The sequence below is a fragment of the Papaver somniferum genome, chromosome 8 (genome assembly GCF_003573695.1).
Source record: "Papaver somniferum cultivar HN1 chromosome 8, ASM357369v1, whole genome shotgun sequence".
In the NCBI taxonomy this organism is placed as follows: domain Eukaryota; kingdom Viridiplantae; phylum Streptophyta; class Magnoliopsida; order Ranunculales; family Papaveraceae; genus Papaver; species Papaver somniferum.
In genome coordinates this window covers 103842503-103856148 of record NC_039365.1, presented here as the reverse complement: position 1 = coordinate 103856148, position 13646 = coordinate 103842503, and the positions used below count along the sequence as shown (strand labels likewise).

At 35.4% G+C, this 13646-nt stretch overlaps 2 protein-coding genes across 2 annotated transcripts; one reads left to right on the top strand and one right to left on the bottom strand.

Annotated features, from left to right (window-relative positions):
* The first annotated feature begins 6716 nt into the window (after window positions 1-6716).
* LOC113304464 lies at window positions 6717-9652 on the top strand. Its single transcript, XM_026553592.1, has 5 exons — window positions 6717-7076; window positions 7156-7233; window positions 7321-7405; window positions 8581-8669; window positions 9283-9652. Exons 1-5 carry the CDS (start codon window positions 6774-6776, stop codon window positions 9427-9429), a joined length of 702 nt encoding a protein of 233 aa, XP_026409377.1. The 5' UTR covers window positions 6717-6773; the 3' UTR covers window positions 9430-9652.
* A 1264-nt stretch (window positions 9653-10916) lies between these two features.
* Window positions 10917-13348, bottom strand: LOC113306960. The gene is made up of 4 exons (XM_026555878.1): window positions 13127-13348; window positions 12730-12988; window positions 11668-11717; window positions 10917-11337 (listed from the first exon to the last, which is right to left on the bottom strand). The coding sequence occupies exons 1-4, from the start codon at window positions 13247-13249 to the stop codon at window positions 11170-11172; spliced, it is 600 nt and encodes a 199-aa protein (XP_026411663.1). The 5' UTR covers window positions 13250-13348; the 3' UTR covers window positions 10917-11169.
* Between the last annotated feature and the right edge of the window lie 298 nt (window positions 13349-13646).

The window sequence follows — 13646 nt, the reverse complement described above, 5'->3', positions numbered from 1 at the left end:
AGTAGAGGGTGTTAGAGCACTGTTCGGTCGAACTTGCAAGTTTTGTTATCTCAAGTTTGTTGTTAACGTTAGTTGTATAAAACTATATAGGTAGTTTTCTAAATTCAAGTCTCAGACTAGGATCAGAAGTTGGTACTCGAGTATCAGACATCACTAACCCTCGATGAATAAGACTGACGACCAAACGACGACATCAACGAGGACTTCATCAAAAAAGGTATGTGGTGGCTGATTTCATTTGGAACTTTTGTTTGATTGTACCTTTCTAATATATCGAAATAAGTGTTCACTCTATAAAACAATTCCAATGACGGTAAATATACATTTATGTATAGACTCGAGGATGTTTGAGACAAAACTTTAGTGATAATGACCTTTGTCCCTGGAAAGGTCCTCATGTTGTAGTGAATGATCATACAAATTCAACGATCCATAAACTTTTTATAACAGTCACGGACTAAACCGCAAAAACGTGAATAGTTTCCTTTTTAGTCAAGTTTTTGATGTTTCCCCTTCTAGGCAAGATGGCTATTCTTCCACACACAATTGATTGCCATATTAAAGTGTGTGTGATATTTTAGGATCCTTCCTAAGTTAAATTATAATTTATTTACAAAAATATAATTTATGCTAAGTAATCATTATCTAATTAAATATGCTAAAGTTGTAACTTAGGAAAGACTCTCAAAATAATAAGAATCTTGAAAAGGAAAAATAGCTCACGAACTTGCTTAGGTATCAATCAACCATTCACTATAAATAAAGAATTTACGCAATCTACACAATTCATCCTTTGAAAAATTTATGTTTGCTTCATAAGATTGTTTTCCATTACTTTCGTTCTTCAAGAGCAATTGTGAGACGACAAGACTTTGTTTGGGGATCACAAAACACGAGTTGGTAATAATCTTCATTGATAGTACGCAACTTGTAATCTAGGTTATTTTAATAATCCTGGTTTATTCTAAGGTCCTTATCTTCTAATATAAGTCCATCGTATACCGATACTAGTTGGTCGGAATCGGGATTAGAAACAATAAAACTTTATATAAGGTGTCTCATAAATTACTTAAGAATTTTTACAAGATATCTAGAGATATCTTGTAATTTCCAAAAGCTGCACCGCCCTGTTATTTCCAGGGTCAGCGGTTTCGTGGGTCCCGCCAGGTTGTCTCACACGGAACAACCCGTTGTGACGAGCCCACGGTACACGCAAAACTGCTCACTTACTTATTAGAAATACACTAACCAAAGCAATTGAATATGTAATATATACAAGTCATTATCGAAATCATATTATTCTTTTGCTTGATAAAAGTATTGGAACTTTTCGTCGATGGTCACATAATAAATTGATTTTCTGTGGGATTTTTCTCGTCCAAGGAATGTTTCCAAACCATTGGGGTGTTGTCTGACGGTTCGGTTACGGTTCATCCTAACCAAAGTGTATATTCTGTTATGTTAATCTCAAGTTAAGTTTTTATCTAACGGTGAATATTGATCGCTTGATTCCAAAGTTATCTTAACTTAAATCTAAAGCAACCTTGATCTTGAAAGTTTATATAAGAAGAACCTCAAGCAACTGGTATTTTTGAATCCCCGATACTATTCTCGTGTCTAGCTGTAAACTAGAGTAGTCCTCTCCTTTAAACCTTTTTAGGTTTAGCGACTAAAAAAGACTTCACTTAGGGATTCGTGAAGCCAGGTCTAACTATCTTTATCTTGATAGTTTGTGTATCATGATCTTTCTACTGATTGTTGAGTCTCACTCTGATCAAGCGAGATAGATAGAAATCACAAAGTTTCTTCGACTCAGACTTTGTCATTCCACAGGCATATTCCTCCATAACGGTTCTTTGTTAAAATCAGAGTAGGAATTACTTGTGAGGTGAATAATAATCTAGGAAGCTCTTCGATCATAAGTACCGGATTTTGAGTTTTACTATTTGTCTAATACAAATGATTTCCTATCTCACCTTGATCGTTGATCAAAACGGAAATCACATATAGGATTATTTGTGGGAGACAGATTGGTTTAAAGTCTTCAATTGAGTTGAAGCAACTCTTAGGCGGTAAAGGACGTCAACTAAGGGGAATCAATTTCTCAGAGTCTTGCGAGATTCAAGAGGCGAAAGGAGCGAGACTGTAACTGAATTGCTTTGACGGTGGATTCAGTCTCAACTACATGCCATTCTGAAGTTATTTATAGTAGGCTAGTGTCTGTAGCGGCTTAATACAATTTGGTGTTCAAATATGGACTTGGTCTCGAGGTTTTTCTGCATTTGCGGTTTCCTCGTTAACAAATTTTCTGGTATCTGTGTTATTTGTTTTTTCGCATTATACTGTTTATCTTTATAATTGAAATATCACAGGTAGTACGTAAATCAATCAAGGTATATACGTCCATCGTAATTGTTGGATACAACTTGATTGATCTTGGATATTGATCTTTGGAATCGTCCAAGTACTCTCACTTTATAATCAGGTTCACATACTTGTCTCCATTTACATATTGATTGTGAGAGAAAGAGATATAAACTCTTCATATAATTCCTGATTGATATTCATTAAGTTGTAACTCTCTGAATTGTATTTGAATTTAGTCCATATAAGTTTCCTAAGAAAAAGTTGGTGGTGTGTTTTGGTACCCCCCGCATTTTCAATTAGTATCAGAGCAGGCAAACACGCGAAAGACCTAATAAGTCTGTGTTTGAAGCAATCTAAATATATGGACATGAGTGTAATATCGATAAACGTACCGTCAACCTTTGATGACACAAATTACTTATGGTGGAAAATTTTTATGCGTTCCTTTTTACAAGCCCGTGACTTTCAGACATGGAAACTTGTAGTAATAGGATACAATCCTCTGACAGTTGTTAGAGACGGAAACACTGTTGAGAAAGATTTAGCAGAATATAGTGAAACCGAGATAAGTGCTGCAAAGCATAATTCTGACGGGTTAAATGCCATTATGCACACCATAAGTCAAGATCTTCAGCACCATGACCAAGTACCACTTCCTCGAGGAAACATCTCCCTTTACTTAAGGAAAACAAGCATGCTGATTCCTTAACATCACAATTCTTCCTTCAGTAAGCAACATGGTTAAATGTCGTTTCTCGGAGTAAGCTTCACAAGCTTAAGATTAGACTTCATCTTGTTTAATGACGCATCTTTGAGCATGCATCATGTGAAAAGTGCGGGTGATACTGTATGTCAAAGGAAAAGAACATAAATATCCTATTAGTACTAAATTCGAAAATGATAATTAAACTACTGTAAAATTTTAAGTTTCGCCACTTATTTTGATAAACATAATTGATATTGTTTGGGTTGCAACACATTAGTTTACCTTAATTTCTATGATATCCAAAATAATTCGAAAAAAGAATCACTAGGAACTCTCTTGAGTCTTTTTAATGCTGATTACTTCATTGGAAATATAACTTGGTCTATCTCGCAAACTATTGCGACCAAAAATCTTATAATGTAATGGATAAAGGTGTTCTTCCTCTTTTTTTGTGAAAGAAAAATATAAACAACAAAATCATAATAGCAAGAATTTCAAATATCAAAAGAGAATTACGATTCCCAATACCAATAAAATCTTCCTTTACACGTGTCATGCAGTCCTCGGATACAAATAAACAAAACCTTTTTTTTTTAAAGAAATGTGATGACTATTAAACTCTTCGATGAGAGCATCTCCAACGAGACATTCAAAATGTCCTAAATATAAGGTCACATGGGATTTTCAATAATTTAACTAAGAAATCCTCTCCAATGGGAAAGTGAAGGGAGAAAGTAAAGATGATGTGTCTGGTAATTATGTAGACATCCTCAAATCCATCCTCTAGTTTTAGAGGTTCTATTAGAGGATGTGCATCCTACTCATCTTAGATATATAATTTGGATCAACGGTTTAAAAAGTTTAAAACTAAAGCAATACCGTTGGTTGGAGATGTTTTTCTTTTATCTCCTCAAATTAAGGAAAATTTGGTCTTTAAATCAGAAAAAACAACTTCCATGGAAGATACACCAAATTACCATTGGAAATGCTCTAAGCTCAGTTCTGTCAACTTTCAAAACGACCTTGTCTGGACAATTTGCATACATGTTAGCCGCAAGGTCGTTAGATTACTTGCAAGATGAAGGTCAATACCAATAATAAGTTTTTCTTTCTCAATTCACAATTTATTGTACCAGCAACAACCTTGAAAATTATAATTTAGCTTAAAAGAACAGGAATAGATAAGATTAAGTCATAATTCTACTATATGTACATATTCCACCCCAGCATCAAACAAATCAAACCCAAATCATTTTACCCGGAAATATATACATAGTCTTTCTTTCCCTCTAATTATTCGTCATCTTTCTTAATTTGTGGTTGCTTCCGATGATTTTCTTCCAAACGTTTTGCAATAACAAGGCCAGTATCAACAACCTTTTTAATGTTAGGAACGTTATAAATCTGAGCAATGTAAATTCCAAATGTTGTACCTACAAAGAATTGGAATCCTCTCCTTAGTAGTGCCATTATTTCCACCGCAAAAATCTCTCAAGAAACCCAAAGTAAAGAAAAATATTGAAATTTATCAAAGTTATTTGGAACTTTAGATGTTTTGATTGAAGTTAGAAGCTGATGCCCGATGTATTTATAAGAAATGGTTTTGGTTTTCTTCAAAAGTCACGCCTACACCTAGGGCTGATCATGATCGGTTTTGGTTCGGTTTCTAGCCAAACCAAAACCGAAACCAATACTATTGGTTTCTAAAAATCTAAACCAAACCAATCCATTAACCATTGGTTCGGTTTCCAAATGGTTCCAGTTGGTTTCGGTTTGTCCCAGTGGTTTTTGGTTAACCAATAATTATGTCAAACCAAAAAAAAAAATACACAAATTTACAGATAAAAAAATCGTAGTTGCCGATAGTATTGGTTTACACAAATATACAGACAAAAAAAGAAAAATCAAGAATAGTTAAAGCTTACTCTAATTCTAGAGATCAAAAGAAGATATATAATATATCTTAATTTAGTTATTGACAAATAAAAAAGAAGGAAGACGGGAAGAAAAAAGTCGAGTAGCAGCAGCTGTAGTTGGGGGTGGAGAAGGGAGGCGACTGAGAGAAAGAGAAAGAGGGAGAGTATCATAATGAAATATTAGATTTAGGGTTTCTATTTATCCTCTAAATCAATGGGTAGAATCTAATACTTTTAAATCGACAGTAAAAACTAAGTTTAAAAATTAATCGGTTCCCCAATGGTTTTTGGTTCGGTTTTCAGGTCAAACCAAAACCAAACCAGTAATGTCGGTTTTTCAACTTTTTTTACCAAACCAATCCAAATCTAAATGGTTTGGTTCGGTTTCTTTCTTATTGGTCTGGTTCGGTCGGTTTCCAACGGTTAACCGACACTATGTTCAACCCTACCTACACCCTTACACCCTTGCACAAGTTTTTTCATAGGACCTGACCATGCTTAATCACAGTAGATGATTTCTCTGGTGAATTATACCTGTGAATTTAATATTGCAAGTTACAAATCAAAACATTTCTTTTTAAGAATACACCAACCAAAGAGTTCTATCAATTGAATATGCTTTATTTTATTCGTCATTCTCGCAATCAGAATTTTTGCTTGATCAAGACACTGGAAATTTTCATGGGTGGGTTGATTTTCCGAGGGAGTTTTTCCGTCCTAGGAATGTTTCCAAACCACTGGGGTCCTGTATGCATGTTCCAGTAATTCCTGATGTGTAATGCGATGTCTATTCGGTTGGAAATTCTTGATTGATTTTTTCAAACTAAATTCCCAGAAAAAATAACAAAAGGAAAAGAAAGAATAACGAAAGAGTTTATATGTTCAATTAAGTAACATGTGAATTGACAAGCACTTACAAGAACCAATAGATCTTCAAATTAACCTGATAATCTTTTCATATACTAATTAAAGAAACAAATAAAGAAAAAAAAAAAATCAAATCTCCTAACGAAAGCAAAAGTACTAAAGTTAACAGAAATCTATAACCATCCTCCACCCGGGTTACTGCTGAAGTACAGCAGCCGCAGCTGTAGATTCTGTCTCTGTCATCTTGGGAAGCTTATTATCTTCTTCCATCTTCTTCTCTATGATCTTCTCTGCGACCTTGTTCATCTCTGTGTCGTAAAACTTAGTGATCTCAGAGCTAATGTTTGGAATTTTATCACCATAATTTTGAGCAAGGTAAACTCCAAGACCAGTACCTACTGTACCTACTGCTAGAATTGGAAGAAGTCGAGCTGATCGGCACAATACCGTTTTAAGCATCCCATTACTGCTTAATAATAATCACAAAAACGAAAGAGAGAACTGTGGAAAGACTAAGAAGAAGAGAGAATACGTTTAGCAAAAACTTGTGGATTTTCCAATGGGACTAACAAGTTATTTATATAGATTAGAAGTTTGAAGCTAGTCTAGTTAGGTCTCTTGTTCACCAAGCTTCTTGTTTATTTGCGTGGTACCACTACTAACCCCTTCTGCAAGCAGCGGTATTCTTTTGTTGTGGCCTCATCAACAAGATACCTAGCCAACTACTAAAAACGAAAGATACGCGTAACATAGCCAATAACGGATATCGCGTGTAAAATACGGGTATGGGCCTTTGCGGGATGGTTTTGGCTCAGTGCCTTATGATCCAAATCCGATCCGATTCTTAACTGTCGGAAGAAACGACTATTACACGACTGAAAGCTTGTTCGTCTAGAGACTCGAGAGAGAAGGAGGAAATGGAGGGTGAATTAGAGGACCTGGAGAAGATTCAAATCAAAATCCTAAATAGAATAACACAACTGGAAATATCCCATTTTCCATCTCAATTCTCCTCCGATGTTTCTCTTTCACCATCAAATCAAGAAACTGAAAGCCAGGGCACAACTCAATCACGCCTCTCTTCGATTCTCCGCAGTAACGGCGTTACAGATTTTTTGTTCAAGACAGTCCCATCTGATTATTATGATAGACCTTTTGAATTTAGAAGAGAACTTCTTAATGCCGCATCTGTCCATCATCTTTGCAAGAGCATAGTCCTGGTATGTAATTGGGATTTTTTGTTTGTATGTATTTTGGTTGAATTTTTTTGAATTTAGTTTGATTTGGGGTTGTTCATAGGTGAACACGCAGGCGCCTGCTAGTGTAATTGATTGTAGTGATCGTAACAATTCAAAGTACTATGTGGTTGTCGTTCAGGTAACTGAATTCAGTTTGTTTTCATGAAAAATTTCAATGGCAAGGATTTTACTTGTTTGTTTTACTTTCTTCTTTGTAATTATGCAGTATACTGCTAGATTCAATGCTGATTCTGTGAAGAATTTTCTGTACACGCTCAATGATGGCAAGATACCTAAAAAGAGATTCAACTGTAAGTTTGTTCTCAGTCACTAGCTTGTTATAAACAAACAATGGATATTAATACTAAAATGTACACGACATGATGCAATCCTCGACCTGATACACTAAAATAGATGTTCTCTGAGAATATCGGTAGGCAATTTCGTGAACCAGGCAATCACATTATCAAGATAAGAATTGTGTAGCTACATTATTGGAAGTCCCTTTCCATTTGGACTGGTCTATCCCTCAATTTTCCATCTCTATCTATAGTGTTTGAACTGGTCCAACTCTTTTTCGACTATCTATGTGATGATTTATGCTGAGGTTAATATAGAAATTTGAATGAACCACATTATACAGAACTATATGTAAAAGCTAACGTAGATGACCGCTAAATATACCTATCATCAATACTTATGTTGTCAAAGGCGCCCAAGATGCACGATTCGCCAATATGCGCCTCGCCTTGACATTATGCGCCTAAGGCCTGACGATGACTTAATATGTAGTGATATGTTGTCAAAGGCGAGCGAGGCTCCCGCAAAGGCTCACGATGCAGAGTGTGGCCGCCTCGCGCCTCATACAACATAGACACAATTGTCGGTGACCATAATATCGCAAAATTATACGTCTCTGATACTGGTACGAGGTTTCTTATTCGTTGAACTTACGATGGGATACCTAGCTAAGAGGTGTTGGACACCGCTTGAAAACATAATAGGTGGACTTTGCCAAAGAAAATTGGCCATGCTCCGATTAATAGGAGACATATCTAAGCTCTAAGCTGAATGCATAAGAGTGACTATGACAGTTAAACATATTTTTTCTTTTCATTTTCTTAGTTGCTTTGTAAGTTTTACTGAAGTCACGTAGGGGCTATGGAGACTGCAGTCTGCAGTAGCCACTGCTATGTCTACCAGTTTCTAACACGAGTAGTGTCATTCTCATGGACACGGTAGATACATATAAAAGGCAGTGCTCTTCTAATGCAGGACTTTCAAATTAGACTTATGTCTGCTACTTGAAATCATTGGGAAGTGGTTCACTGGTTGTTTTCTTTTGGCCGCAGTTAATAGAACTTGTGTAAATTGAATTCCCTGTTCCATGTAGTTTCACCTTATCTTTTCATAGGTGGTCGTCTATTTGAAATTGTGGTGTCTCTAAAGGCATGGGAGGTAATAAGCAGTTGATGTTTTGAATCAGTGAGGCTTGCACCTGAGTTGGAGTCTTTGAAATTGACTGGATACGAGCACAATGGGGTGACATGTGTTGGCATGAAAACAGACATTCCGGTAAGGCGATAATTAAATTTCTTTCTGCAATTATATAGTGTTTTTTGTGTTATTTATGTATCTCTAAAATATGGGTGCTCGAGTTCTTTATTTAAACCTGTGAAAGTAGTCTTATGGTATGAATTATGAACTTTGACTTCCCTAGAGCAAATAGCTGGGTATAAGGAACACTAAAATCGCATACGAGAACTCAAATCAATGAAATCATAGACCACATCTCAAACCACAGATGGCAAATCTAGCAATAGATAAGGTCAAAAGAACACTCAACCCACATACTGAGACTCTAAAAGTTTTTTTTCTTTTGGCTCATATGTCGGAAAACTGTCTTGGATGAACAGCAAGAACATAGTTAATTCTACATTCGAGTTAAACTGTGTGGATGAGATGTATGTTACTTGGGTTCTTAGAAAGGTATAAGATAATGAATTTTGTATTGATAAATTCGATTGTAATCCGTTGCAAATTTATAGTAGAATGACGTTACAAGTAACGTAGATCAGAACAACTTCACTTTTGTCACATGAAATCTGGATATATGCTTTACTGGTTATGGATAAATACTTATTTGAAGAATGATTTTTGTTAATCGGGAAAAGTGGGTACCTTTCAGGTGATTTTGGATGAGGCAATCACAAGGCTAGATCCGGATTTCTTTTGGTTAGGAGGTGGAGAAATCGAGCTTAAGCTAGGGATTAAGACCTCTGAATTCATTAACTATGTTAAACCTTTTGTAGTCAACTGTAGCAGTAGCTCTTAGCAAATAGAATATAAAATTATTGCTATTGAAATAGAACGGTCTGCATGATATCCCATCTAATTAACATCAATTAGCCAATTTTACTTGCTTCTCATTAATGCTAAGTTTCAGGCTGGGAATATATGTTATTCTTAAAGTTATTTTATTCGATATTGATGGAGATTTTCCCCTTGCATGTATGTTGAACTTGCGTGCATTTGTTTTGTTTTCAGACTCATGTACATTTTTAAATTTCCAATGGTCATTAACTTGTATACAGTAATGAGGAAGTAGGTCAGAAACTAAGTACTCATAAACTGTTTAAGCAACGATTGTACAAAAGGACTTCATGGGTATCTATTCTTTTACCATTGTATAGTCAGTGGTCTACTGCAGCGCATAGTACCTTATGTTGTCTCCATATACAGGAGGCAATACCATAGCCTGTAGCCATGCACTTTTTAAGTTCTATAAAACCAAGATGACTTGGGACACTTTTTTGCCCTGAATTTGTGAATACTCTCCCAAGCAATGTTTTCCATTCTAAACATTTCAGTTGATGCATTATGCATATAATAGCTGGGCATCTGCGAAGAGCATAGAAGTGGAATTCAAGTGTTGAAGAGAATGATACTTGCATTTGATTTTTGACTCCCATATTTATTTATTGATCATTCAGTATGATTTAAGCTATTCGAGCTCAGGCTGTTGGTATCGTCACCCGACTTCACCAGTATATTACAATGAAATCTTTACTTAAAACACTTATGCCTGTGAAGGTCTATGTTTTAGGCAAGCAGTTGGTCCTTCCAAGATTTCACATTTCCTGCTACGAGAACTGTTTACATGGCCAAAGGACACATGAATTAGTGATATTTATTCTGCTCATAAGTGAGCTTTAATGATCTCATCTCATTACACCCCATCTGCCACTAGTTTTCTTGACAAAAATTGCAGGTAAACTAGTTAATCAAGCATAATTTTGTGGGCAATAGGTCATATATCATTGTCCACAAAACAGAAATTCATCATCAAAAGTTGATAACAGTGAAAACTATAATGAATTTCCATAAAATTAGGAAAATATTAACCTCTACATCAATACATGTCTAAGTTAAGCCTTGATGTCAACGTCTACGAAAACGAAAGTTCATGAACTGCGGGACCTAGAGATCAAAATTAGACTTTGATGTTACAACCATGAAGTGATTCAGATATTATTGGAACCAAAAACTGCAAGAATTAAGTTGCATCTACTTTCAACAAACTTTAGCTAATCAATTAGTTCAAAAGTTCTTTTCATTTTATCTGCATTGTATTAATGAACAGAATGTTCAATAGAACTTAACCTTAGAAACCCTGGTATCCCATGTGGTGATCTACTGTAGAACTCATTAAAAAATTAGAAATAAATAACTGTAGAAACTAACTCTTTAACTGCTTTAGATATCATCATTCAAGGAGAACCAACCACAACATCTTAAAAAAAAAAAAAAACAATGCCCACCCATAACCCATGTCTTATGTTTCTTCTTTTATTCACAAATTCATTACAGAGAAATCAAAATAGGACATGTTCAGAAGAAGTATAAGGGACCATCATCAATCAATTCACTATATTCTCACACATATAAGCTATATTATACTGTGTTCTTGTAAATAAAGGATAAATATAACTTAAAAAATTAGTACATATATCAAAGATTCAAGATAAACCCTAGCCAAATGGAGGGGAACATCTTGTCGACAAAGATTGTTTATTTAGGGAGATAAATTGTGAATGGGCGGTCTCCGATGAGCTTCGGCGTAATCAGACATGACCACAACCGGGTTTTCTCCCTTTCCAATGACATTGCTTTCTCTCTTTTGATTTGTGACATGGGAACCAAATCCTTGCATGGATTGAGATTGAGATGGACGCTCCATTACCTAGACAAGAGTCCTCGATTTAGACATTGGAGTAAAACAAAACAAACAAACAAACAAAAAATCTTCCCAATTTTCTTCATTTTAATGTTTTTTTTTGCTCATTTTACTTTTTCTTAAAATGTTTGTATGTATATGACTCTATGTCGCATGAAAGTATCCAAAATTTGGGGCACAGTACTCATGATCGGGTCATGGTTTGAAGAAACAAGGCCATGATCAAATACTCAAATTGTCACCACTACAATTTAATTCTTTAACTACTTTCTAGGTCAACCACAAACCAAAGTAGCCTAGAAAGGGTTTATATTATTGTTTAAAAAGTTAATTTACCTCTATACTTTTAGCTGACACTCCCAAAGACCCTGAAATTTTCCCACTTCCTGCAAGGTCCATATAACTATCAACAATGGAAATACAAGAAAAAACCAAGAAAATGCCAATAAACAACAAATTAAAGAAAATAACAAAAAAAAAAAACAGAATGAGAAGACGAGTTTGGATTCCAAATAAGTTGTGTCATATTTTATTGAATGATGTACATAGGATAATCAGCACAGCCATAAACAATGGCTAAATACTTGAATACATTCGAAACACATAACGTAGAAGACTAGCTAATAATGTGTAGTATATAACTAACTATAAACCTAGCTAGGTAGTATAACATATAGATGAGGAGGTTAATTGTTTTGTACTCCCTCCGTTCCTTTTTAATAGGCTGGTTTTTATAAATAAATGTTTCAAAAAAATAGGTTGGTTTCCTAATTGGGAAAGTCAAATGTTACTTTAATTTTCTGGGATCACTTTTTTTTTAACTTCTTTTGATGACAAGTGTCATGTGGACCATCTCACTTTACATATATCATGGGGATCATTTCACTTCATTTCTTTTATTGACAAGTGTCATGAGGACCACTTTCAATGATTAGTTCTCTTTAACTTCCCTGAATTTCTCTAAAAACAAAACTTGGCTTATTAAAAAGGAACGGATGGAGTATATATAGTTATTCCGGCGGAACTAGTAATTTTTAGGTTTAGGCTTGGTCTATATCTAAATCCGTGTAGTTCCACACACCCGTGGATGCATGGTTAAAATTCTGAAGCAGGTGGGTTTTGAGGTTCTAGCTCACATGTATAATTAATCCCTGATAAGGAAGATCGATATGATCAAATAACAAAACATTAAGAGAAGGTAATGATGAGGTGAGAGAGATGGAAAGATAACCGGGACAAGCTAGCTAGGTATAGGATGTGTTCAGTTGTGAGAGGGAGGATGTGTCATTGGTAGAGAATAATCTATGTTGAATTCTGTCTGTAAGCTGTGTTTTTCATGATGATGAGGAGGAAAGCTGGAAACTGAAACTACGGACTTATTATTAATTCGAGAAACACCTGAAATTTTCTTTTTATGTGATTCTTGGACGTGATTAACCAGTAGATCATCATCACCATCATCAGCTAGTTTACGGTTCTTTGGCTTTTGCATAGTGCGACCTCCTTGAATTCCTCCACTGCTTTCGTCCATCATTTTGCTTTCTTTGCTTGCAGCAGTCTCTTGACGTCCTTTTTCTTGGTCATTGACATTATTCATCAGTTTGTCTACTGTTCTGGTTCTGGTTCTTGTTTCATCAGTATTGGCTTCCGCTATATCCTGCAAAAATAACGAGTTACCGAATAGAATGGGTATATTTGAAGTTCGCCAATTTGTAGTAACCATCACGGGCAGATATTTTTGCAAGTTATCAAACCTTACAATATCATTAAAACTAGTGCACGGTATTACACAAACCTTTTCAGAGAGAAGATTGTTAGACACTTTCTCTTCGAGTTGGAGACGACGGCCAGTGCATGCATGCGTTGACAGAAATAAGAGCAAGATAAGAGAAAGGAAGGAATTGTAGTTGATGAACATGATGAGGTAGAGAGATGAGAAAGATGAGATACAGAGAGAGAGAGAGAGAGAGAGAGAGAGAGAGAGGAAATAAAACTGTTGTTGCTGGTGGTGGTGGTGTTTGAGTAGTGCAGTGGTTAGAAAGTGTGGTGAGGTTGTAGTATTTGTAGCGAGAAAAAAGAACGAAGCATTAAATGCATAGGATCCTGTAACATTTGAAAATGGTTTATTCAACACCAACAAATTAGAAATTTAATATGAGAGAGAGAAACATAGAGTTGTATCTTTTTTGTTTTGGTAGCGGGGGGATATTTCTGCCCGATTGCACATCTTACATCGGGCTATTGCTGCCAGATTGAAAACGATGATCTCTCCAAAAGCATTACATATACGTATGGTCTCTTTTATTGGTCCAAAG

What these genes read in the sequence shown, in the direction of transcription:
- LOC113304464 (XM_026553592.1), top strand. Translation starts at nt 6,774, where the DNA reads ATGGAGGGTGAATTAGAGGACCTGGAGAAGATTCAAATCAAAATCCTA. An exon ending in ACCTAAAAAGAGATTCAACT is followed by an intron (nt 7,406 to 8,580) that starts GTAAGTTTGTTC and finishes GTTTTGAATCAG; the next exon opens with TGAGGCTTGCACCTGAGTTG. An exon ending in GCATGAAAACAGACATTCCG is followed by an intron (nt 8,670 to 9,282) that starts GTAAGGCGATAA and finishes GGTACCTTTCAG; the next exon opens with GTGATTTTGGATGAGGCAAT.
- LOC113306960 (XM_026555878.1), bottom strand. Translation starts at nt 13,249, where the DNA reads ATGTTCATCAACTACAATTCCTTCCTTTCTCTTATCTTGCTCTTATTT. An exon ending in ACAATCTTCTCTCTGAAAAG is followed by an intron (nt 12,989 to 13,126) that starts GTTTGTGTAATA and finishes TTATTTTTGCAG; the next exon opens with GATATAGCGGAAGCCAATAC. An exon ending in ACATAAAAAGAAAATTTCAG is followed by an intron (nt 11,718 to 12,729) that starts GTGTTTCTCGAA and finishes TGGACCTTGCAG; the next exon opens with GAAGTGGGAAAATTTCAGGG.